General features: G+C 49.7%; 1 protein-coding gene across 2 annotated transcripts in view; it reads right to left on the minus strand.

The window, feature by feature from the left end:
- Positions 1–26,653, minus strand: part of LOC140425049 (aromatic-L-amino-acid decarboxylase-like) — a 273,377-nt gene that overhangs the window by 190,574 nt on the left and 56,150 nt on the right. For both annotated transcript variants that reach the window (XM_072508855.1, XM_072508854.1), the window contains 2 exons: positions 25,680–25,814; positions 2,678–2,821 (listed from right to left, as the gene is read on the minus strand). In XM_072508855.1, the coding sequence (XP_072364956.1) occupies positions 2,678–2,821; positions 25,680–25,814 (279 nt within the window). The remainder of the gene's footprint in view (positions 1–2,677; positions 2,822–25,679; positions 25,815–26,653) is intronic.

Here is a 26,653-nt window from a genome sequence, read left to right on the forward strand (position 1 = left end):
GGGTGGTCCTTGAAGAGGCTGGGGATAACCGACTGCCCCAGGATGTAGCTGTTGTGCACATTCCTCGGGAGGCGGGCACACATGTGCATTATCTTCATCTGGTGGTCGCATACGAGCTGTATGTTGAGGGTGTGGAAGCCCTTTCGGTTATGTCATGTGAAAGTACCTTTAAGAAATGGGTGTTTATAAATGGGTATGTATATAAATATCTGTAGTGAGAGTACGTTTAAGAAATGGGTGTTTACTACTGCAGTGATGTCAGAGAGTGGGTGGAGCTGGGCTGTCTGTCAGCTTTTTACTTTTGTTTTTGAGCAGGCTGCAGGGTGTGTTTTAGTTTCGTTTTCAGTGTTGGATCTGAAGCCAGACAGAGCAGCAGAGCAGGTGTACTGTTGATCTCTCTGCCATGAAAAGACTATCTCTTAATCATTTGGTGAATTCAGAATTATAAATGTTTTCAGTAGTGACTTTAACCTGATGTGCTTCTGGTAAAAGGTGTTTTAAGTCTTTTGGATGTTAAAAGGAGAGCGTAAGCATTACTTAGTGTTGTACTCTTTGGGGGTGTATTTGAATTAATGGTTGCTAAGATGTTCACTGTTTATTTTAAAAATGTTAACTTGAGTTCATTGAATAAACATTGTTTTGCTTTAAAAAATACTTTTCCATTTCTGCTGTACCACACCTGTAGAGTGGGCCGTGTGCTCCCCATACCACAATCTATTAAAAGTTGTGAGTCAGGTGAACTCCATGATACACTTTGGGGTTCTCTAAACCCTGGCCCATAACAGTTAACATAAGTTAACTCTAATCCCAGATGGCCCGGTGAGTGCAGGGCAACATGCATGGCATCTATGACCCCCTGGAGTTGGGGCATCCCGGGGATGGTGGAGAAACCTGTTGCCCGGGTGTCTTGCTGGGCTTAGTCCATGTCAAAGACGATGCAGTTTTCCGCCCGGGCACACAGGGCATCCGTGATTTGTCAGATGCATCTGTGGGCTGTGGCCTGCGAGATGCCACACAGGTCGCAGCTCGGACCCAGGAACGATTCTGAGGCTTAAAAGTTCAGGGCCGCGGTGACCTTGACGGCCACCCGGAGCAGGTTTCCTCCTTCTCCTCCTTGTGGTGCCAGGTCCGCAAGGGTATGGCACAGGTGTCGCACCGTCTCATTGTTGAGGCGGAGCTTTCTGTGACACACACTGTCCGTCATCTGCTGAAAGGACCAACGATGCCTATTCACCCTGGGCCAGCGCAGAACCCCTCCTCTGAGTCCCTCCCTGGTCTGATGGGTGGCCTAGTCCTCAAGAGTGTGGGGCTGGGTCCGGCACATGGGCTGCCACCTTGTGCATCTGCAGACGCTGCTGCTGCCGCCACCATCTCCGGTGTCTGGTTGCCCATCCTAGCAGCAGCAGCACTTGGGCAATTTCTGCATCCAACATCCCTGCCCGAGCATTCAATATCTGTAAAGAATTGGGGAGGCCGATGAATGACAGGAGGCCATTGGATATGGGGTGGCTCTCATTAATTGTATGGAAATGGGGCTAACCTGGTGATAATTGGTTTCTCGCAACTCTGCAGAGAGATCCCGATTTTGCCGACTGGAGTGGGCCGGTTGCATCACAGGCTGTTTGCCGCCTGGTGTGTTTCTCATTTTTGGCCTCTCCCACTATTCACCGGCCTCGTTTTGCTTGAGCGAGAGCACATTGAGGCCGGAGAATCGCACTCACTGAATCAGCACCAATCTTTTGTTTCTTTATTACTGCCGTTCCCTTTCTTTTGCTTTTGTTCCATGGCTTCTTTGGTATTAAATTTCTCATGCTTCCGAACCTATTGCTGACCTTCCCTTTTTTATAATCTTTTATTAGTGTCACAAGTAGGCTTACATTAACACTGCGATGACATCCCCTAGTCGTCACACTCCGGGGCCTGTTCGGGTACACTGAAGGGGAATTCAGAATGTCCAATTCACCTAACAAACGTGTTTTTCCAGATCTGTGGGAGGAAACTGGAGCCCCCGGAGAAAACCCACGCAGACACAGGGAGAACGTGCAGACTCTGCACAGACAATTACCCAAGCCGGGATTCGAACCTGGGACCCTGGCGCTGTGAAGCAACAGTGCTAACCACTGTGCTACTGAGCCTCCCTGTTCCATGTGATTCCCCTCCCTCCTTTTTCAAAAGCATAAAACCCAGAACATTGCTCAGTTCCAAAGAAGAGTCATATTTCACTCGATATATTTGTTGTCTTTCTCTCTCCACAGATGCTGTCTGACGGGCTGAGATTTTCCAGAACTTTTTTTATACCCGAAATGTTATGGTTGCACTTACCCACAGATACCAAATCATCTAATATTGTCGGTCTTTCAATATGGTAGGGTACTAACATTTAAAATTAATTTAATGAGGCACAACTCCCCACCAGGATATCAAGAGTATCATTAATCTTCTCATGAATCTTGCTGATTTATCTTTGTATTCACTCTCTCTATGCACCAGAAAAATGACACACTCAGAGCATCGCCCCACAAAAACTACCTGTTAATGTCACAGAAAGTCAGGATGCATGTTTTGCGAAAGTTATCTAATTATGCAAATAATTCATGGTTTAGGTTCACAGGCAGGTGGAAAATATAGAAAAATAATAGTTAGTTTCTGACCAAAGACAATGGAAATGTTCACTTACGTAGAAAGGAATGAGTCCCAAGGCTTTATCTTCTTCCAAAGCTTGTCTTAATGTTTCCCCACGGAGACAGAATTTCTCATCAGTGGGTAACTTTCGCATTTTGATGCTAGCAATCATTCCTGCTCGTTCAACAGAAGAGTGAGCCTGACAAAGAAACAAAGATTGATTTCAAAATTGGATTTAAGTGGCAAATAGACATTAATTGCAAGGTTAAGCTACCATTAAGAAACAAAGTTCCGGTGCATCTTTTATCACCCTCACCCAATCCTCCAAAGGGTGTAGCCCTGATTGTCAACCTTGTACCCCAGATAAGTTACTGGAGGTGCTAGAAAAACACATTTCTCCTTCTTCAGGCGCTCGCCTGCTGCTGACAACCTCCTCAGGACGTCTTCCAGGTTTTTCAGGTGTTCTGACCCTTTTTTTTCCCATAATGAGGATGTCGTCCAGATAAATGGCGACCTGTGGTAACCCTTGTAATATATTCTCCATTGTCTTCTGGAATATCGCACAGGCTGATGATACCTGAAGGGTGTGTACGGAAAAGGCCCTTCAGGGTGCTGATCGTTGAGAATTTTTGTGACTCTTCATCCAGCTTCAACTGTAGATATGCGTGGCTCATGTCCAGCTTTGAGGATAAGAGTCCTCCGGCCAGCTTTACATATAAATCATCAATCTGGGGAATTAGGTATTTGTCCAGTTGTGAATAGCGATTAATCGTTTGTTTGAAGTCTCCACAAAGGTGGACCGAGCCGTCCGGCTTAAGAATAGGCACTACGGGTGCCGCCCATTCTGCAAACTGGACCATTTTTATTATTCCTTCATGCTCCAATCTCTTGATTTCCGTATCGACTTTCTCCCTGAACGCCGGTCGGGCATTGTGTCTGCATCTGGATCTACGTGTAATGTCCGCCTTTGCTCCCTTCATTTTTCAGAGCCCTTCTCAGAAAACCTCAGGGTATCTGCACAGGAGTTCGCTCAGGCGCCCATTTTATATGGAAAGTGTTTACCCAATCCAGCTGGATCTCTTTTAGCCAGTTTCGCCCCAATAAGCTCAGTCCCAAACCTTCCACTACCATTAAAGGCAGCCTAACCAGTTGCTCTCCATAAGCCACAGTACATGTGTTGTGCCCAACACTCTAAGTGGTTCCCGTGTATGCCCTCAGTTTTGCCGAGGTCCTAGTTAGTGATAAGGCTTGTTAGTGATAAGGGTTGGAGTTCAGTGCGGATTTTATTAAAGACAATTTCTCCTATCACCGATACGGCTGCTCCTTTTTGATCTCCATTAATGCTGGACGTCCATTCAGCCTTACGGTTAATTTGATGAGTTTTGATTTAACCATCAATACACAACTTAGCTGTTCTTCGTTGGAGGTAGGTGGGGCTTCCAGGGTGTGCATTCTCATGTACTCCGGCCTACGTGTCCTTCCCGAAATGTTGGTTTTGGATTTCTATTTCTCCTCTCTGGCTCCAAACTTTGGCAACAACTACAATATCTTGCCCGGCAGAAGGCTGCAGGGGCTGCCATCTGTCTGGTCCTAATTTTCCTTTGCTTGGGAGCGGTTCTGCAAGTGGGCCTGGGTTCCTTAGTATCCGAGTCGTTCCTGAGGATGGCTATGCAGTTGCCTATCCCCCAGTGGTAGTCCCTTAACTCAGTTGCACAGGTGTGGGCATTTACCTCGATCGGAGTACCCTGTAACTTATGTGCTCTGCTTTTTCTAAGGACAAAGCCAGCTGCAATGCTTGTTTGCAATCCAGTTTGGCCTCTGCAAACAGACGTTTTTGTATTGCTAAATTCTTTATTCCGCACACCAACTGGTCTCGGAGCATCTCATTTTGCATCAGGCCAAATTCGCAAGCCTCTGCTAATCACCTTAATCTTGTTAAAAAATTAGTGACTGACTCCCCGCTGAGTAAAACCGGTACCTTCGCAGGATCAGAGGTGGCTTAGGGTCATAGTACTCTTTCCCTAAGTCCGTCAATTCCTCGAAAGTTTTGGTGTCCGATGCCTCCAGAAAAGCGAGACTGCGTATAATGGCAAAAGCTGCCGGATCACACGCGATCAGCAGAATGGCCTGTTCCTTTTAATCCGGAACTATATCGTTTGCTCTAAAAAAGTACTTCATCTGCTCTGTGCTCAGTCTTCCACTGTAGGGTCAAAGAATCCAAGTTCTCAAATAAAGGAATTTTGCCTGTCAGTGGCTTCCCCTCAATATGTGGTGGCCGATAATGAGCAGGTTCTCTGAGTCGTTCCGTTTTCCTCGTCACCACTGTAATAAGTCCACGGAGGCAGAAGTCCTTTCATTAACAAAACCAACAGCAGTACAATCACATGCATTCAGCTTGCTGTCCACACTGGGAGTGCAGAGGATCCTCCCTGTTATATACAAAGAAGAGGTTCCCTGATTCTGCCACTAATAAAGGAACTCGTATTCCAATTGGCCAATCTCAAAGGCCTGGTCTAAATCATTACACTGTGGTTGCATCAGATGGGGGCCATGATGGACATTTTGGTTAGGTCAAAGTGTTGTCTCATTTGGTAACACATCTGGAGCATGGCTACTACCATTGGGCCCCTCGAGTATTTAGCCCAGGCAGAGGTGGGAGAGCTGTAGCTAAGGCCCAGAGGGATGTCCCTATGCAGGATCTCTTCCATCTTCACCCACTCTGCTCCCGTACTCTTTCTGTGGTGGCCGCCCAGTGATAGAACTGTACCTCTGCAGACCTTTTTGACTTCCTCCTCCAGACTCGTCAGGTTCCAAATGTGGATCCGTGTCCAGTTGTGGGCTATTTGGATTCCAAGGTACCGGAATCTGGTCTGGGCTTGCTTAAAACGGCAGGTCCCCCAGCTCTATCCCCCTGTCCTGTGCCGCTCGGAGGGCAATCGCTAGTGGCTCGATTGCCAGAGCAAACAGCAGCGGGTATAATGGACATCTTTGCCTCGTGTCTCTGTGCAGCTGGAAGTATTTAGAGCTGGTGGTCTTTGTCCATACGCTCACTAGGGAAGCACTGTACAGTAGTTTCCCAGGAGATGATCCCTGGCCAAAACTGTTCCAGTATCTCTATGACGTACTTCCACTTGACTCTGTCGAAGGCCTTTTCTACGTCCAGGGAGATGATCACTTAGAATCATAAAACAGTTACAGCACAGAAGGCGGCCATTCAGTCCATCTTGTCCATGCCAGCCCAAGGATACCTGGATTCCCATTCAAATCCCATCTTCCTGCACCCAGTCCATAGCCCTGTAGCTTAGAACACTTGAGGTGCAGATCCAGATCCTCTTTTTAAAAAGAGTTTAGGGTCTCTGCCTCCATCACAAACTTGGGCAGCAAATTCCAGACTCCACTACCCTCCTGTGTAAAAACGTTCTTCCTAATGTCCCCTCCCCTAATGCCCACTCCCCTAATGTCCCCTCTGCACCTTCTGCCACTTATCTTGAATCCATGTCCCCTGGTTCAAGAATTCTCCACCAAGGGAAACAATTTGATCCTGTCCACTCTATCTCTTCCCCTCATAATTTTGTACACCTCAATTAAGTTACCGCTCAGCCTTGTTTGTTCCAAGGAAAATAACCCCAACCTATCCAATTTCTCCTCGTAGCTGTACTTTTCTAGCCCTGGCAACATTCTTGTAAACCTCTTCTGCACTCTCTCCAGAGCAATTACGTCCTTCCTGTAATGTGGTGACCAGAATTGCACTCAATACTCCAGTTATTGCCTCACCAGTGTTTTATACAATTCCAACATTATATCCTTACTTTTATATTCTATACCTCTGCCAATGAAGGAGAGCATTCCATGTTCTTTCTTTACAACCGTGTTTACTTGAATTGCTGCCTTTAGGGGCCTGTGCATTTGTACACCAAGGTCTCTTGCTTCATCTACCTCTCTTAATATATTCCCATTTATTGTGTATTCCCTCTAACTGTTTGACCTCCCTAAATGCATGACCTTATACGTCCCTGTGTTAAGTTCCATCTGCCATTTTACTGCCCATGCCATCAACCCATCTATATCATTTTGGAGATTATAGCTATCCTCTACACTGTCCACCAATCTTTGTCATCTGCAAATTTCCCAATCATGCTCCCCACATGCAGGTCCAAATCATTGATATATAACAAAAACAGTAATGGTCCAAACACCAAGCCCTGTGGAACACCACTTGAAACAACCTTCTATTTGCAAAGGCAGCCATCGGCCATTACCCTTTGTTTCCTGTTACTAAGCCAACTTTTTATCCAGTTTGCCACATCGCCCTCTATCCCATGGGCTTTCACTTTCTGTCATATGGTACTTTGTCAAATGCCTTGCTAAAATTCATATACACAACATCCCCTGCACTGCCTTCATAACTGGGGCAGCACGGTAGCCTTGTGGATAGCACAATTGCTTCACAGCTCTTGGGTCCCAGGTTCGATTCCGGCTTGGGTCATTGTCTGTGCTGAGTCTGCACATCCTCCCCGTGTGTGCGTGGGTTTCCTCCGGGTGCTCCGGTTTCCTCCCACAGTCCAAAGATGTGCAGGTTAGGTGGATTGGCCATGATAAATTGCCCTTAGTGTCCAAAATTGCCCTTAGTGTTGGGTGGGGTTACTGGGTTATGGGAATGGGGTGGAGGTGTTGACCTTGGGTAGTGTGCTCTTTCCAAGAGCCGGTGCAGACTCGATGGGCCGAATGGCCTCCTTCTGCACTGCAAATTCTATGATAATCTATGAACTCTTCTTGTCACTTCTTCAAAGAATTCAAACAAGTTTGTGAGGCAAGACCTTCCTTTAACAAATCCATGCTGGCCATCCCTGACTAGTACATATCTTTCCATGTGACAGTTAATCCCACCTCTCAGGATTGATTGTATCAACTTGCCCATCACCGACATAAGACTAACGGGCTTATAATTGTTTGACAATTCCTTCGATCCTTTTTTAAACAATGGAACCATGTTTGCATTTCTCCAGCCTTTTGATACCACCCCTGTATCTAGTGAGGATTGGAAAATCATTCTCCGAGCATCTGTACCTCACCCCTGACCTCCTTCAGTAGTCTCGGAAACAATCCATCTGGCCCTGGCAACTTATTAACTTTGAAGGATTTCAACCCTTCCGAGTACTTCCTCTCTCTTTATTATTATCCTATACAATATCTCACATATCTGCATCATTCGTTTCCTTTGTAAATGCGGCGACAAAATAGTCATTTGAAACCCTTCCCACAGCCTCTATATCTGCACACAAGTTACCTTCTTGATCTTTGATAGGTCTGACTTTTTCCTGAACTAATCTTTTATCATTAATATGTTGGTAAATCATCTTTGGGTTTCCTTTTAACTTTACTTGCTAATCTTTTTTCATGCCTGCTTCGATTTCCTTATTTCCCTTTTGACTTCGTCCTTGCTCTTCCTATACTCGGTTAGGCTATCTGTAGTGCTTAGATCTTTGTGCCGATCGTATATCTTTTTCTGTTTGATCTACTCCTGTATTTCTCTAGACAACCAGGGCGGTCTAGATTTGGCATACCACTCTTATTTTTAGAGGGGACATGTCTACTTTGTACATTTAGGATCTCGCTTTTTAGTGCTTCCCATTGGTTTGCCACTGATTTCTCCTCTAGCAGTGCTGGCCAGTCCACCTCAGCCAAGTTCCTTTTAATTTCTTCCCCCAGTTCAAAAATGTTTTACTCCTGCTTTATCTCTTTCCTTTTCCTTGGTAATACTGAATCTAACTGAAGTGTGATCACTATCCACGAGATGGCCACCAACTGTCACTTCACCCACTTGCCCTTCTTTGTTCCACAAGTTTAGGTCTTGAATTGCATCTCCTCTCATTGGGTTTCTCACTAATTGGTTGACTTCTGGTGTACTCTCCCCGGATGGGGTCATTATCACGTTCAGCGGGCGCATGTTCGATGTTAGTTGCCTGCTCTTGACAAAGCCCATCTGGTCCTCCATGGCTACCCCTGGCATGCAGACCTCCAGCTGCCTCGCCAGGGCTTATGCCAGGATCTTTGCGTCTATGTTAAGTAATGAGATAGGCCTGTATGACCCACACTCCATCGAGTCTTTGTCCATTTTGGGTATCAGCGATATTGAGGCTTGTGCCAGTGTTGGTGGCAGGGTGCCCCTTACTAGTCAGTCTGCGAACATCTCCTGCAAAGTGCAGGGTCAGTGCTGGCAGGAGTCTTTTGTAGCGATGCACCTGGAATCCATTTGGCCCCGACACCTTAATAGAATCATACAATTTACAGTGCAGAAGCAGGCCATTCGGCCCATTGAGTCTGCACCGACCCTTGGAAAGAGCACCCTACTTAGCCCACACCTCCACCCTATCCCGTAACCCAGTAACCCCACCTAACGTTTTGGACACTAAGGGGAATTTAGCATGGCCAATCCACCTAACCTGCACATCTTTGGACTGTGGGAGGAAACTGGAGCACCCGGAGGAAACCCACGCAGACACGGAGAGAATATGCAGACTCCGCACAGACAGTGACTAAAGCAGGGAATTGAATCTGGGACCCTGGAGCTGTGAAGCAACTGTGCTAACCACTGTACTACCGTGCTGCCCTGGAGAGTATTACCCTCCCTGACTGCCCCCTGTTCCAATGTTGCTTCCAGGTTCTGTCTTTTATCTTCCCCCATGACTGACATGTCCAGTCCGTGGAGGAACTTCTTCATCTTCGGGTCCCCTTCCGGGGTGTACAGCCCTTGGTAGAAGGTTGCAAAGGTTTTGTTGATCTTTTCTGGCACAGCGACTAGTATGCCGCTTCTGTCTTTAACCTGAGCTATTTCCTCATGGCTGCCTGCTTTCTCAGCTGGTAAGCCAGCATGTGGCAAGCTTTGTTCTATGGTCGTAAAAGGTCCCCCGTGTCTGGTAGATCTGGTGCATTGATTTCCCAGTGGAGAGCAGGTCAAAGTCTGTAACGTTTTCCCTTCTGCCAGTAGTTCCACGGTCGGGGTTGAGGAGTACCACTGATCTACTTCTAGTATGGAGTCAACCAGCTGTGGCATAACTGCCCACTTCTTCCTATCTTTGCATGTCTTATATGCAATAATTTCCCCCCTTATCACCACCTTCAGTGCCTCCCAGAATGTGGAGGGTGAGACCTCCCCATTTTGGTTGTTGGTAACATGCCCATCGATTGGCCTGTGATATCAGTTCGCAGAATGCCTGATTGGTGTGGAGGGCCGTGCCCAGTTTCAATAGGGGGTGGGCGTTATGCCCAGCCTGTCTCCAACCTCACATCCACGTAGTGTGGAGCATGGTCAGAGATTGCGATTACTGAGTATTCAACTCCACTATTCCCGGAAGCACCGCTTTCCCAACTATGAAGAAGTTGATTCTGGTAGATACTCTGAGTACCTGGGAGGAGAACTCCTTCTCCCCTGGGTGTGTGAACCCACCTGTTCCATGAAGGCGTTCAATTCCTTCACCATATTTGATAATTTCTCCGACTTGGGGCTGGGCCTGTCTGTCGCTGGGTCCTGTACGCAGTTAGTTAGTCGCCTGGAGGAAGACTCTTGGTCTCAGACTTTTCTGATGTGTGAGGACTCTGAATCTTCTCACCTGGTGATCAAGTCCCTTGACATTCCAGGTGACTATTATGCGGGGGGGGGGGGGTGCGGGGGGGAGTTCTGTCTGCCCCCTCATGCGGGGTCTATCATACTTATCTTGTGGATGTGCCCCTGCACTCTAGGGTTTCCCTTTATTTGGGGGCCATCCAAGATGGCGGCTGTCGCTGTACTCACCATCTGGTTGCACCCCTGCACCCCCGGGTTTTCCGCACTCCGTGCTGGGCAGCGTTGTCTGGGTGCATGAATAGCATTTGGGGCCTCTGGAGTTAGCTGGCTGCCATGCGGCGCAGGCTTGCGGTGTACCCGGGTCGGGTATCAGTGGGGCCCATGATGCCCACGAGGGTGCCGCGCCGTCGGAGGTATAGGACTCTAGATTGCAGGAGGCCACTTCTAGGGAGTTAGCGGTGGGGCCCATGACGCCCACGAGGGTGCCGCGCGGTCGGAGGTGTATGACTCTAGATTGCGGGAGGCCACTTTTCGGGAGTTAGCGAGCTGTACAGTCTCTGTAAGGTCGAGTGTACACCCTTCCAATAATCGCTGGTGGACGTAATTGGACATAATGCCCGTGACATAGGCGTCTCTGATCAGCAGTTCCGTGTGCTGGACTGCCGACACCGCCTGGCAATTACAGTTTCTACCAAGTATCCGCAAAGCACGTAGGAAATTGTCCTGAGACTCCCCCGGGAGTTCCGTCTCGTGGCCAGAAGGTGCCTGGCGAACACCTGATTAACAGTCTTGATGTACTGTCCTTTTAGTAGTGCCATCGCTCCCGTGTAAGTGGGAGCGTCCCGAATGAAGAGGAAAACTTGTGCGCTCACCCATGCGTGGGGTATCTGGAGCTTCTGTGGGTCTGAGAGTTTCTGTGGCTGCTCCGAGATATCCTTCAAAGCAGGCTAACCCGTGCTCGAAAGTGGCTGTGGCGTAGGCTGCGTGAGGGTTCAGCTCCAGGTGATCCGGTTTGATTAATACGTTCATCTTTAAAATTCTAGCACAATAAATTGATGTACCATCAATGACCACGAGACAAAATGGTGAACTATTGAGGCTTTATTGTGCTAGATGTTAAGCCTCCTGCAACTGGAACCAGAATGGAGGCAGTACAGGAGAGTGTACACTTTTATACAGAGCCTGCTGGGTTGGAGCCAGCAGGCCGGGATTTACTGTATTGACTGTAGTACAATGGCAGTACCGTAATACATGTAGTGTATGACCAGTAGTGTTCACAACAGCCACCATCATTGTGTATGCCATGTGGATGTGCCCTACACTCCAGGATTTCCATTTGTTTGCAGGCCCTCCATGATGGATGTTTGCGGTGCCGATGTTTACATTGTCGCCATGGGGGATCTGTCGTAGCTAGCGTTCTACACCCCCCCAACCCTCAATTTCTCCCCTGGGCCTCTGTCCCCCCTTTCCCCCTCCCCTGCAGGCCTCTTCCCCCACACACCCCTCAGCCTCTTCCCCCCCCCCCCCCCACACCCCTGTTTTACACCTCTGCTCCCCCCCCCCCATCTAGAGTTTTCTCCCCCCTCCTTCTGCCAAGCACTCTCTCCCCATCAGGAGGTGTGCCATGCCGCCTCCCCTCACTTCCCTGTCCTACCTCACACGCTAGTGTGGTGGCTCCCCGAGAGAGATCTTTACCTTCCTCTACCTGTTGCGTTTCCCCCCACCCCCCCACCCCATTCCATCTCCTCACCCCTTTCTGCTCCCATCCCCTCCTTCCTGAGACTGAGTCAGACCGAAGACGAGCCAGATCTATCCTGCGCAATTAGTCTCTTATTTTGAAACAGAGGAAGCAAGAGTTCGAGTTCACTGCTGGTGTCGCTGCATTCCCAACCCATGTCTGGGTACAAATTTGTCTGCTTCTGCCAATGCGGTGAAGTAGAACTCCTTACCCTGGAAAGTCACCCAGAGTTTGGCGGGGTACAGCATCCAAAACCGCACATGGCTTTCGTAGAGGGCCACCTTAGCTGCGTTGAATTCAGTCTAGCAATAGAGCCACCTTTCCCACATCCGCTCAGCACATCCCCATCACCGAAGACCGGATAGTATTTGATGTACCGTCAATTACCACGAGACGAGAGTGGTGAAACAATTATTGCACAAGATGTTGTGCCTCCTGCAGCTGGAACCAGAATGGGAGCAGCGCAGGAGAGCACATACTTTTATACGTCACCTGCTGGGCGGAGCCAGCAGGCTGGGATTTACTGTTGTAGCTGTAATACAGTGGCAGTACTGTAATACATGCAATGTGTTACTCGTGGTGTTTACCACATTCACCCCCTGTTTCAAAAAGAGTCCGGTGGGGGTGAAGAAAAACATTACAGATTGAGTCTGTCGGGGGGCTCTGACCCCCCCCCCCCTCCGCTTCGATCGCCTCAGTCCTGGTGGTGATGTGGGCACCGATATGGTCACCTGCGACTCCGAGGGCGTGTTTGTCCTCTTCTTCATCACCCCTTAGTGGATCCAGTGAGGGGACGGATCCTGCTGCGGTGGGGGCTGCGGTGAGGTTCGCTGGTGGGAGGGTGGGTGGCGCACGGGTGAATGAGGAAACCAGAGGGGAAGGAGCAGTATCAGGTCAGGGGTTGTGGGTGGGGACCCAGCGCGTGCCAGGTCCCGGCGGGAGACTGTCCTGTCGCCTGTCGGGCTGTGCCACGTAGGTGTACTGCGGGTTGCATGGAGGCAAGGGCATTGCCTCGTCCTGCTCGAGGCAATGCCCTTGATGAGCAGGAACTGACGCAGCTCATCACTCATGAAGGAGGATCCCCGATTGCTGTGGATGTAGGTAGTGAAACCGAACAGAGTGAAGATGCTGTGCAGGGCCTTGATGACCGTGGCAGAAGTCATGTCGGGACATGGGATGGCGAAAGGGAACTGGGAGTACTCATCAATTACGTCGAGGAAGTTCACTTTGCGGATGGTGGAGGGGAGGGGCCCTTTGAAGTCCATGCTGAGGCGCTCAAAGGGGCGGAAGGCTTTCATCAGGTGCGCTCTATCTGGCCGGTAGAAGTGCAGCTTGCACTCTACGCAGACTTGGCAGTCTCTGGTTATGGTCCTGATCTCCTCAATGGAGTAGGGCAGGTTGCGGGCCTTGACAAAATGGAAGAACTGGGTGACCACCGGGTGACAGAGGTCATCGTGAAAAACCCTGAGTCGGTCCATTTGTGCGCTGGCACATGTACCGCGGGATAGGGCATCAGGGGGCTCATTGAGCTTCCCCGGACGATACAAGATCTCATAGTTACAGATGGAGAGCTCGATCCTCCACCTCAAGATCTTGTCATTTTTTATCTTGCCTCGCTGCGTATTGTTAAACATGAAGGCAACCAGCCGTTTGTCAGTGAGGAGAGTGAATCTCCTGCCAGCCAGGTAATGCCTCCAATGTCGCACAGCTTCCACAATGGCTTGGGGCTCCTTTTCGACAGAGGAGTGCTGAATTTCGGAGGCATGGAGGGTGCGGGAAAAGACAGCCACGGGTCTGCCCGCCTGGTTGAGGGTGGCGGCCAGAGCTACGTCTGATGTATCGCTCTCCACCTGAAAGAGGAGGGTGTCATGTAAGAGTACCTTTAAGAAATGGATGTTTAAGCAATGTACCTTTAAGAAATGGAGCTGATCATATTACTGAAGTGATGTCAGAGGGTGGGAGGAGCTGAGCTCACTTCTGCTTTTTGAGTTTCAGTTTGAGAACGCAGATGGTAGTGTCTGTTTTTTTATGTTGTGAGCTGCAGGAAGAAACACAGAGCTGGTCTGTTGATTTCTGCAATCCAAAGACTATAAATATATTGAATGTAACCTAATGTGGTCCTATTTTTGAAGGTTTGAAGTCTTTTGGATGTTTAAAGGAACAGTTTGAAGGATTATTTAGTGTTGTAGTCTTTTGGGGTTATCTTTGAAGTAATGGGTGTTAAGATATTCAATGTTTGTTTTAAAAGGTTAGCTTGAGTTCATAGAATAAACATTGTTTTGTTCTAAAAACCACTTGTCCATTTCTGCAGTATCACACCTGGCGAGTACTTTGTGTGCTTCCCACACCACAGTCTGTTAAAAGTTGTGGGTCGGTTGAATTCCATGAAATACTTTGGGGTTCCGTAAACACGGACCTATAACAAGTGTCTCGTCGACTGCGTGCATCTTGGCCTTGGCGATGTCCGCCTTGATGTGGTTGAAGGCCATCAGGGGGAAAACTGTGGACTTGATGAGTGGGCGGGCCTTGTCCGCATAATTCGGGACCCACTGGGCGTAATATGAGAAAAACCCCAGGCATCGTTTCAGGGCTTGGGGCAGTGGGGGAGAGGGAGTTCTAGGAAGGGGCGCATGCGGTCGGGGTCGGGCCCTAGGACTCCATTTTCCACTACGTAGCCAAGGACGGCTCAGTGATTGGTGCGGAACACGCATTTCTCCTATTGTAGGTGAGGTTAAGGAGTTTGGCGGTATGGAGGAATTTTTGGAGGTTTGCGTTGTGGTCCTGCTGATCATGGCTGCAGATGGTGACATTATCTAGGTACGGGAAGGTGGCCCGCAGCCTGTACTGGTCAACCATTCGGTCCATCTCTCGCTGGAAGACCGAGACCCCATTGGTGACGCCGAAGGGAACCCTAAGGAAGTGATAGAGGCGGCCATCTGCTTCGAATGCAGTGTATTGGCGGTCCTCCGGGTGGATGGGGAGTTGGTGGTAGGCGGACATCAAGTCAACTGTGGAGAAGACTCGATACTGCGCAATCTGATTGACCATGTCAAATATGCGTGGGAGGGGGTACGCGTCGAGCTGTGTGTACCGATTGATGGTGTGACTGTAGTCAATGACCATCCTGTGCTTCTCCCCAGTCTTCACTACCACCACTTGAGCTCTCCAGGGGCTGTTGCTGGCCTCAATGATCCCCTCGCGCAGAAGCCGTTGGACCTCCGACCTGATGAAGGTCCTGTCCTGGGCACTGTACCGTCTGCTCCTAGTGGCGACGGGCTTGCAGTCCGGGGTGAGGTTTGCAAACAGGGAGGGCGGATCGACCTTAAGGGCCGTGAGGCCGCAGACGTTGGGGGGGGGGGGCAGGGGTCCGCCGAATTTCAAAGTAAAGCTTTGGAGGTCGCATTGAAAATCAAGACCGAGTAACAGGGCCGCACAGAGATGGGGGAGGACGAAGAGCTGGAAGTTGCTGAACTCTACGCCCTGAACGGTGAGGGTCGCGACACAGTACCCCCGGATTTCCACGGAATGAGATCTGGAGGCCAATGAGATTTTCTGGGTGATGGGGAGTACCGGGAGGGAGCAGTGCCTTACCGTAGCAGGGTAGATGAAACTCTCTGTGCTCCCGGAGTCAACGAGGCAGGTCGTCTCATGCCCATTGATCTTTACCATTGTCGTAGCAGTCGCGTGGTTGTGGGGCTGAGGCTGATCCAGGGTGATGGAGGCGAGCTGCGGAAGATGTTGGGAGTTGCTGGGCTGATCAGCGGTGGCGGAGGTATCAGTGGACAACGAAAGGCCCGACAAGCAGGGGTCCTGAGGCGCAGTCCAAAATGGCGCCAAAGATGGCGGTGACCACGGGCTGCACGTGGCTTGTGGTGGAGCCCCTGGATCACACGTGGGGGTTGTAGCAATGCCGGGCCTGGAAACAGCGGCGGCCGACCGGGCCTGGCAAACGGAAACAAAGTGGCCCTTCTTCCCGCGCCTGTTTCAGGTCGCACTCCGCGCCAGGCAGCGCTGCCTGGGATGTTTGCTCTGGCTGCATAAATAACATTTGGGCCCTCCGGAGTTGGCTGGATGCCACGCGGCGCAGGCTTGCGGTGTACTCAAGTCGGCAGCTGGTGGGACCCACAATACCCACAAGGGTGCCCCGTGGTCGGAGGTGTAGGCCTCCAGATTACGGGAGGCCACTTCCAGGGAATTGGCAAGTTGCACAGTCTCTGCAAGATCGAGCATACCCTTTTCCAGTAGCCGCTGACGAACGTACGTAGACTTAACGCCCGTGACATAAGCGTCTCTGATTAGTAGTTCAGTGCGTTGGACTGCCGAAATTGCCTGGCAGACACAGTTCCTACCGAGAATCTGTAGAGCCCGCAAGAAATCATCCAGAGTTTCCCCCGGGAGTTGCCGTTTTGTGGCCAGGAGGTGCCTGGCGTACACTTGGTTCACCGACTTTATGTACTGTCCCTTTAGTAGCGTCATCGCTTCTGTGTAGGTGGGCGCATCCCGGATGTGGGGAAACATTTGATGGTCACCCGTGAAGGAGCTTCTGTGGGTCCGAGAGTTCTTCAGTGGCTGCTCTGAGGTAGCCTTCAAAGCAGGCTAGCCAGGGCTCGAAGGCGGACGTGGCATTGGCTGCGTGAGGGCTCAGCTCCAGGCGATCAGGCTTGATTCGGAAGTCCATCTTTTAAAATCTTGTGCAATAAATTGATGTACCGTCACTTACCACGAAATGAGATTGGTGAAACAATCGAGGCTTTATTGCACAAGATGTTGTGCCTCTTGCAGCTGGAACCAGAATAGAAACAGCGCAGGAGAGCATACACTTTTATATGCCGCCTGCTGGGAGGAGCCAGCAGGTTGGGATTTACTGTTGTACTTGTAATACAGTAGCAGTACCGTAATACATGCAATGTGTGACTAGTGGTGTTTACCACAATATTTTAAATGGTCCAGCCAGACCGAGTGGTGGATGGCTAAACCAAGTTGTCCGCCATATACTTTCAAGCCTATGTCCCTTGGATTTAGGGTTTAGGGAGAATGACCAGGATGTGAGAGAGATCAGAACAAAACACAAGGGCTGGGGGGGGGGGGGGGGGGGGGGGGGGGGGGGGGGGGGAGGAGAGAGATTTTAATGGAGTCTGCAAGAGCGGGAAACATGGCATGAAACTGAATTAGATGGAAGCCATAATTTTAATGTCCTGATGGCAAATTGAGATGCAGAAATCATCAGTGGCATATTTGTGTCATGGCAGACCTCACACCGGCCTCTGGAGGGTACACTTGTAATCTATTTGCATTCCATGAATTCTCATCAGTGTAAAGCTTTTTAAAAAAACTATGTTTTGTCTTCAAATTAGGTGAGCAGGAAGACTTCCGGTTGCGGCGATGACCAGCTAAGCTGCACGTTTCGGCACCTTAGGTTTCAACGGACTTTTGGGCTCTTATCGGGAGCCCCAACGGAAAATTTTTTCGGCCAAACCCAGTGTGAGGTGACAAAGGAAGGAGTCCCCCTGGGTGTGGACTGGAAACGAGCCAGTAGTGGCCAGATTGCGGAGGATCCTTTGGAGCAGCGGCAGAGAAGAGAAGAGAGAAGCAAGATGGCGGCCGAGGGAGCCCAGATGGTATGGGGCCCGGAACAGCAGGAGTTCCTCCGACGATGTGTGGTGGAGCTCAAGAAAGAAATGCTGGCGCCGATGTTACTGGCAATCGAGGGACTAAAGGAAACACAAAAGGGCCAGGCGATGGAGCTCTGTGGAGTGAAGGCAAAGGCAGCCGAGAACGAAGACGAGATACAGGGCCTGGTGGTAAAAACGGAGACGCACGAGGCACTACACAAGAGGTGCATAGAAAGGCTGGAAGCCCTGGAGAACAGCTCGAGGAGGAAGAACCTACGGATTTTAGGTCTCCCCGAAGGAACAGAGGGAGCGGATGCTCGGGCGTATGTGAGTACGATGCTCCATACCCTAATGGGAGCTGAGGCCCCAACGGACCCCCTGGAAGTGGAGGGAGCATACCGGGTCCTCGTGAGAAGACCAAAGGCAGGGGAAACATCAAGAGCAATAGTGGTGAGGTTCCACCGCTACAGGGACAGGAAGATGGTCCTGAGCTGGGCTAAGAAGACACGGAGTAGCAAGTGGGAGAACGCGGTGATACGCGTGTATCAAGACTGGAGTGCGGAGGTGGCGAGAAGGAGGGCGAGATTCAACCGGGCCAAGGCGGTGCTCCATAGAAAGAAAGTCAAATTTGGGATGCTGCAGCCGGCGAGATTGTGGGTCACACATCAGGGCAAACACCACTACTTCGAGACGGCGGAGGAGGCATGGACATACATTCAGGAAGAGAAATTGGACTAGACTTGAGAAATTGATGCCCGGAGAGGGGTAGCGAGGTGGTGGCACAGAAATGTAAAGTGGGGAGAGGGGAGGGCTAATGTATAATAATGTTGGACGGGGAATTTTTCTCCCACCGATGTGGGGGACATGAAGAAATGTGGGCGCCAGTGGAAAAGGGGACAGGGAAGGGGAATGAGGGAACACATTAGGGGCGGGGCCGAGAGGGCGCGGGTATTTTCCCGCGCTATGGAAACTATGGCGGGAAAAGGGGCGCAGGAAGGAAGGGAGCCTCACACGCAGGGAGGTCAAAGGATGAACGGGGGAAGCCGAGGTCAGCCAGAGTTAGCTGACTTCCGGAAGCAATATGGGGGGAGCAATCAAGTTAGAGGGGGATTTAAGGGGGGGGGGGGGGGAGGAGGGGGGGAGGGGGGCGGGGATTAACTGGGTTGCTGCTGCTGAGAGTAAGGAAGCGCTGATACGAGACGAGGTGGTCGGGACGGGAGGGCGCCGTCTGGGGGACAGACGGGTGCGTGAGACCTGGGTGAGGAGATGGTTTAAAAAAAGGGATGGCTAGTCGACGAGGCGGGGGGGGGGGGGGGTAAATGGCCCCCCAACCCGGCTGATCACGTGGAATGTGAGAGGTTTAAATGGGCCGATTAAGAGGGCAAGGGTGTTAGCGCACTTAAAGAGACTGAAGGCGGACGTAGTTATGCTCCAGGAGACGCACCTGAAGTTGGCCGATCAGGTTAGACTAAGGAAAGGATGGGTGGGACAGGTATTCCACTCAAGGTTGGACGCGAAAAACAGAGGGGCGGCAATACTGGTGGAGAAACGTGTATTGTTTGAGGCTAAGACCATAGTGGTGGATAGTGGGGGCAGGTATGTGATGGTGAGTGGCAGATTGCAGGGTGAGGCGGTTGTGCTGGTGAACGTATATGCCCCGAACTGGGATGACGCGGGATTCATGAAGCGAATGCTGGGACGTATCCCGGACCTGGAGGTGGGAAACTTGTTAATGGGGGGGGACTTTAACACAGTGCTTGACCCAGGGCTGGACCGGTCCAGATCCAGGACCGGGAGAAGGCCGGCAGCGGCCAAGGTGCTTAAGGGATTCATGGAGCAAATGGGGGGAGTGGATCTGTGGAGATTCGCCAGACCGATGGGTAAAGAGTTTTCCTTTTTCTCCCACGTCCACAAGGTATATTCCCGGATAGACTTTTTTGTTTTGGGAAGGGCACTGATCCCGAGGGTGGCAAGAACGGAGTACTCGGCTATAGCCATGTCAGATCACGCCCCGCATTGGGTGGATCTGGAACTGGGAGAGGAAAGGGAGCAGCGCCCACTCTGGCGATTGGACATGGGACTACTGGCGGACGAGGGGGTATGCGGAAGGGTGAGGGGATGTATCGAAAGATGACGATGGGGAAGTCCAGGTGGGAGTAGTATGGGAAGCGCTGAAGGCGATGGTTAGAGGAGAGCTGATTTCCATCAGGGCCCACAAGGGGAAACAAGAGGGTAAAGAAAGAGAGAGATTAGTAGGGGAAATTTTGAGGGTGGATAGGAAGTATGCGGAGGCCCCAGACGAAGGGCTATACAGGGAGAGACGAAGATTACAGACGGAGTTTGACCTGCTGACCACGGGAAAGGCAGAGACACAGTGGAGGAAGGCACAGGGGATGCAATATGAATATGGGGAAAAGGCGAGCCGGCTGCTGGCCCAAAACTTCGGAAGAGGGGGGCGGCGAGAGAGATTGGAAGAGTTAGGGACGAAACGGGAAAGATGGAGCAGAGAGCAGTGAAAGTGAACGAGCTGTTCAAGACATTCTATGAGAGGCTGTACAAGTCCCAACCCCCAGAGGGGAAAGAGGGAATGATACACTTTTTGGACCAGCTAGAGTTCCCGAGGGTGGAGGGGCAGGAGGTGGCAGGTCTGGGGGCGCAGATTGAGGTGGATGAGGTGATCAAAGGAATTGGGAACATGCAAGCAGGAAAGGCCCCGGGACCAGATGGGTTCCCGGTGGAATTTTATAGGAAGTAAATTGGCCTGTTGGCCCCGCTTTTGGCGAGAACCTTTAATGAGGCTAAGGAAAGGGGGACATTACCCCCGACAATGTCGGGGGCGACGATATCGCTGATTCTGAAACGAGACAAAGAACCGCTGCAGTGCGGGTCATACAGGCCCATCTCCCTCCTAAACGTAGATGCCAAACTGCTGGCCAAAGTGATGGCGACAAGGATAGGGGATTGTGTCCCAGGGGTGGTACATGACGACCAGACAGGGTTTGTTAAGGGGAGACAATTGAATGCCAATGTACGAAGGTTGCTGGGGGTGATGATGATGCCCCCACCGGAGGGGGAGGCAGAGATAGTGGTGGCGATGGATGCAGAGAAGGCATTCGATAGGGTAGAGTGGGACTATTTGTGGGAGGTGCTGAAGAGATTTGGGTTCGGGGAGGGGTTCATTAGATGGGTTAGACTCTTGTACGCGGCCCCGGTGGCAAGCGTCGTTACAAGCAGGCAAAGATCGGGATACTTTCGATTACATAGGGGTACAAGACAAGGGTGCCCCCTGTCCCCGTTACTGTTCGCGTTGGCAATTGAACCATTGGCCATAGCGCTGAGGGACTCTAAGAAATGGAGGGGGGTGCTTAGAGGGGGAGAGGAACATCGAGTGTCACGATATGCAGACGATTTGCTGCTATATGTGGCGGACCCGGTAGAGGGGATGCCAGAGGTAATGCAGATACTCAGGGAGTTTGGAGAGTTCTTGGGATACAAATTAAATATGGGAAAGAGCAAACTTTTTGTGATGCACCCCGGGGAACAGGGCAGGGGGATAGATGCTCTGCCGCTGAGGAGAGTAGCAAGGAATTTTCGATACCTGGGGATACAGGTGGCCAGGAACTGACACGATTGGTAGAGCAGATGGAGGAGGACTTTAAGAGGTGGGATATGGTGCCTCTGTCATTGGCGGTCAGAGTACAGGCGGTTAAAATGGTGGTCCTCCCGAGGTTTCTTTTCGTGTTTCAGTGCCTCCCCATCCTGATTACAAAGGCCTTCTTCAAAAAAATAGACAGGAGCATTATGAGCTTTGTGTGGGCGGGAAAGACCCCGAGGGTAAAGAGGGGGTTCCTGCAGCGCAGTAGGGACAGAGGGGGATTGGCACTGCCGAATCTGAGTGACTACTATTGGGCCGCCAATGTGTCGGTGGTCTGTAAGTGGATGAGGGAAGAAGAAGGTGCGGCGTGGAAAAGGTTGGAGATGGCGTCCTGTAAGGGAACGAGCCTAAAAGCGCTGGCGATGGCGCCGCTAACATTCTCCCCGAAAAGGTACACCACAAACCCAGTGGTGGTGGCGACCTTGAAGATCTGGGGGCAGTGGAGACGACATAGGGGAGTGACGAGTGCCTCGGTGTGGTCCCCGATAAGGAATAACCACAGGCTCCTCCCGGGGAGGATAGATGGGGGATTTCAATGTTGGCAGCGAGCAGGAATTAGGAAGCTGAAGGACCTGTTTGTGGACGGGACGTTTGCGAGTCTGGGAGCATTGGAAGAAAAATATAAGTTGCCACCAGGGAATACCTTCCGATACATGCAAGTGAGGGCATTTACGAGGCAACAGGTGAGGGAATTTCCGCGGCTCCCGACACAGGGGGTCCAGGATAGAGTGATTTTGGGGGCATGGGTTGGAGAAGGTAAAGTGTCCGAAATATACAGGGAGATGAGAGACAAGGGGGAGGCGATGGTAGAGGAGCTGAAGGGAAAATGGGAAGAGGAGCTGGGGGAAGATATTGAGGAGGGGCTGTGGGCAGATGCCCTAAATAGGGTAAACTCCTCGTCCTCGTGTGCCAGGCTTAGCCTGATTCAATTCATGGTTCTACACAGAGCGCATATGACGGGAGCAAGACTGAGCAGGTTTTTTGGGGTGGAGGACAGGGGTGGGAGGTGCTCGGGAAGCTCGGCAAACCACACTCACATGTTCTGGTCGTGTCCGGCACTGCATGAGTTCTGGGAGGGTGTGACAAGAGTGATCTCAAAGGTGGTGGGGGTCAGGGTCAAACCAAGCTGGGGGTTGGCTATATTTGGAGTTGCATTATTTGGATTATTCCGTGTTCTTGTTTTTTCTCTTAGTTAGTTGTTGATATTTGCTTTTTGTTTATTTCTTTTTCCATCTGTTGTTAGTTTAATATATTATTTAAATAACGTTTAATGTATATTCCTTTATTAAGTTGTAAAAACGGAAAATCTTTGTTTGAAAAACTTCAATAAAATATATTTTTTTAAAAAGATTAGGCGAGCAAAGTATGAGAATCTCTATGCGCCCAGTTAACATTTGCTTCAAGGGGGCGTTCCTCAGTCAGCTTTGTGCAGTTGTGATTGAGGTCAGCAATTTTCCTTGTTGAACTCTGCAGCATTAGGGATGCGAGCAGGAGAATGGCAGCTTGCATGGAGGCTCTGGACCAGAAAGGGGAATCTGCGGTGAGGGGAGGGGAGGGTGTGGAGTGAGCTTGGAGCATAGAGTGGAAGAGGGTTGCAAGGAAGGGCAGATGGTGGGGTTAGGGCATGGCTGAGGGTAGTGGGAAGGACCTGGTGTCCTGAGGGTGATGGGAACAGTCAAAGTAAGAAAATGAGGAGCTTAAAGAGCAGTGTCAGTACCCCATCTCGGGGTGTTGGCTGTCAGAATCCTTACAGGGATTTGAGTTCACATACAACATTTTAATTATATCCGTGATCTTGGACAATGTCCTTTACGATACATAAAAGGAGGCCAACTGAGCCTGCAGGTTCAATCATGTCTCACATAGTGTTGAGAATAACATTGGAAACTAACGCGACCATTGAAAAGCTTGAATGCAAAAGCACATCTATCGTTCCATCATGAAAAAGAAATGGCCCTGATTCCCCATGGCCATCAATGCAGGCCAATCATGAGGCGGGCCAGTACATTTAGTTCTTGAACCAAGCTCATGTCAACAAATAACTTGGATAAAGTTAAACCCATGTAATGTGTTATATTTACATGTGAAATTAAAATTCAGAAAGGTTGAGCAGGTTCAGCCTATACTCACTCGAGTTAAGAAGAATGAATGAGGACCTTACTGAAAAATAGGCAAGAATTTTATGTTCCTCAAACACGTCGGGTGCGCGACCCAATGTCATCATGCACTCACACAATGGGAGGAATATTCTGCCTCCCCCCGCGGTGTGTTTGTGGCAGTGTAGGCGACCCACCATTGGCCGGTGGTGGGATCTTCTGGTCCAGTCGCTGTCAACAGGGTTTCCCGTTGTTCACACCCTCTGCTGCTGGGGAAACCATGGCAGGGGTCGCCATTGGCGGACCAGAAGATCCCACTGACAGAGCGGCAGGAAAATCCCACCACCAGGAACAGACAGAACGTCCTGCGAAAATATTCTGGTGGGCTTCTGACTCCTGCACGCGCCTGCTAACTGAAATATTCTGGAGTACGCAATCAAGCAGCCAACTTCGCCCAGTATGGGGTCAATTAGGTACAATTTTACATTGCCCGTCTGCATTTGTGGTTGGTGGGCAGGCCGATTGGCCAGACGGCCTTTACGTTTTAGTTGCAACCTGGATCCAGGACGGGATGAAATCAAATTTGAAAAATGTCTGGGGCTAATTTTGTGTTTGAATGCCGAGAAAATCTTTGCAAAGTTTTTCTAATCCAACGTTTTTTTTTAAAAAACAGGTCAGCAGCTCCCAGAGACTGCTCTTTTGTGGCTGTCCCCCGAGGGAGCACATTAAAAACGCCAGCTCCACCCTCCCCTTTCTTGGTGCCCTCTCTCTTCCTGTCCTCCACAGCAGCGGGAGGCTTTCCCAGCACGCGTTTCACGCCAGCTGCCCATTAATTGGCCAGCCAGTGCCAAGTCACATTCCAGGGCCAATCGCGACTGGAGGTGTGTTTTGCACCAACATCTGGGTCCACTAGGTGCATGTTTTTACAGACAAAAATTCAGACCATATAAGATTCTGAGTGGGTTTCAAAGGGTGGATACTGAGAGAATGTTTCCTCTTTTGGGAGAATCTAGATCTAGGCGGCATAGTTTAAAAATAAGGGGTCTCTGACTTAAGATGGAAATGAGGAAAGATTTCCTCTGTCAGAGGGTCGTTCGTCTTTGCAAATCTCAGAAGCGGAGGCCGAGCCATTGAATATATTCAAGGCCGAGCAGGACAAACGTTTGATCTACAAGAAGGTCAAGGGTTATGGGGGAAGGCAGGAATATGAAGTTAAGAACACGATCAAATCAGCCATGATCTTATTCATGGTGGAATAGGCTCAAGGGCTGTATGGCATACTTTTATAGATGCACCATAGAAAGCATCCTACCGGCTGCATCACAGCCTGGTATGGCAACTGCTCGACCCAAGACTGCAAGAAACTTCAGAGAGGCGTGAACACAGCCCAGTCCATCACACAAACCTGCCTCCCATCCATTGACCCCCATCTACACTTCCTGCTGCTTGGGGAAAGTGGGCAGCATAATCAAAGTCCCCTCCCATCCAGCTTACTCACTCTTCCAACTTCTTCCAGTGGGCAGGAGATACAAAAACTGAGAACACGCACAAACAGATTCAAAAACAGCTTCTTCCCGCTGTTACCAGACTCCTCAAAACCCTCCTATGGACTGACTGATTAATACTACACTCCTGTATGCTTTACCCGATGGCGGTGTCTATGTATTTACATTGCGTACCTTGTGTTGCCCTATTATGCATTTTTAAAAACATGTACTAAATGATCTGTTTGAGCTGCTCGCAGAAAAATACTTTTCACTGTACCTCGGTACACGTGACAATAAACAAATCCAATCCAATCCTATCCAATTTCCTGTGATCTCTCAGTGGAAGCAGGGAGTGAGCTAAAGGCTTTGAGTGGGGTTTCCAGGATAGTCTAAGAATATTCTAGAAGTGCCTTCAAACTACTGTTAGTACAAGTGTGGGGGCAGCGATCCAACTACCTATCCCCAATCTTGCACTTCTCACTCCACTTTTTGAGACTGTAGTTTGAGATCTAGTTGTTGCCTTGTTTCTGAACAACTAAATAAGAATTCCACTATATTTGTGGCAAATCCTTCGCACAATATCCAGGCTGATATCTGCATTCTAATAATTGGCCAAATTGGCGCAATTTAGCACATTTTTAGTTGTGGAGCTCCTAAAACCCAAACTTACTAAGTGCCGAACAATGACTCATTTTATTTTCTGAACTTCACAAAAAAAGTAATTGCAGAAATTAATGACTTTTTAATATTATTTTTAAATTCTGTTTAAGTTCAGTTGTCTTGTTCACATTCATGGCCAACATTCCTCATCTATTATAAAACTACACGTATCTTACGGGTGGCTTAATAATGACATTTAATATTTGATGAGGTCAGTTCAAAGAAAACACCAGAGCAACACTCACCTCCTCGGATGTGTAAGCCACCAGCTTTGACATGATTGTGTGTTCTCCAAGATCAGGACATTTAGCTTGCATTTGTGTAATCATCTTCTTTCTTGCAGCAAGAAGTGCCACCAATGTACTTTCACTGGCTGAGCCCTAAATAAAAATTTAATAACATGAACTGCTAACATTTAAACAGTTACAAGTCACATAGTGCTCCCTTCGAGCACTGTTCTACACACCACAAATACCATTTTGGCTCAAGAATGGTATTCATAGTGCACCTCATCAACAACACTCATATCCCACAAACGGATCAAAACAATGGACGATGAGGGAATAGTGTCGATGGGCTTTAGAGTGGTTTCACAGGTCGGCGCAACATCGAGGGCCGAAGGGCCTGTACTGCGCTGTAATGTTCTATGTTCTATGTTCTAATTCGGGTATAAGCTGCACCAAGCACCATTTTGGTGAGCATATTCATGCATGTGCAGGGAGCATGAACCTGAAGTATGTAGAGTAGGCAGATTGTAACATTAATCAATTGATTACATAAATTGGATGCTGACACTGCCATCTTGGAACTTAATGGTCCAGCTAACACCTTCTCTTAACCCCACACAAGTGGACATGCATTCAGCAGCAAGAAGAACAAATTCGATTTAAATTGTTCTTTCAGGTTAGTTGCTGATGGTTTTCTATTGTTTTATGCTGCAATTGTATAAATGTTTAGTGGTTTCTGAAATTCTTTGAAGTTGTTGACGTCTTCCAGGAATGGTATGCTGCATAATTAAGTCCATACTTAAAGGATTTCACACAAATCACGCTCCCAAAAGTGCATTCTCTTAATCTTCTTCCCTCTTGAATGACAGCATTGTAGAAAGAGGAAGCAGAGGCAACAGAGAGCAAGCAGAGTTGCTGGAAAGGGAGAAAGAGGTTGGGGAGAAAGACTTTAAGCTGAAGGCCATATCTGCCAAGGTTCTCAGGGTTCTCAG

Source organism: Scyliorhinus torazame, chromosome 6 (assembly GCF_047496885.1).
Source record: "Scyliorhinus torazame isolate Kashiwa2021f chromosome 6, sScyTor2.1, whole genome shotgun sequence".
Taxonomy (NCBI): Eukaryota; Metazoa; Chordata; class Chondrichthyes; order Carcharhiniformes; family Scyliorhinidae; genus Scyliorhinus; species Scyliorhinus torazame.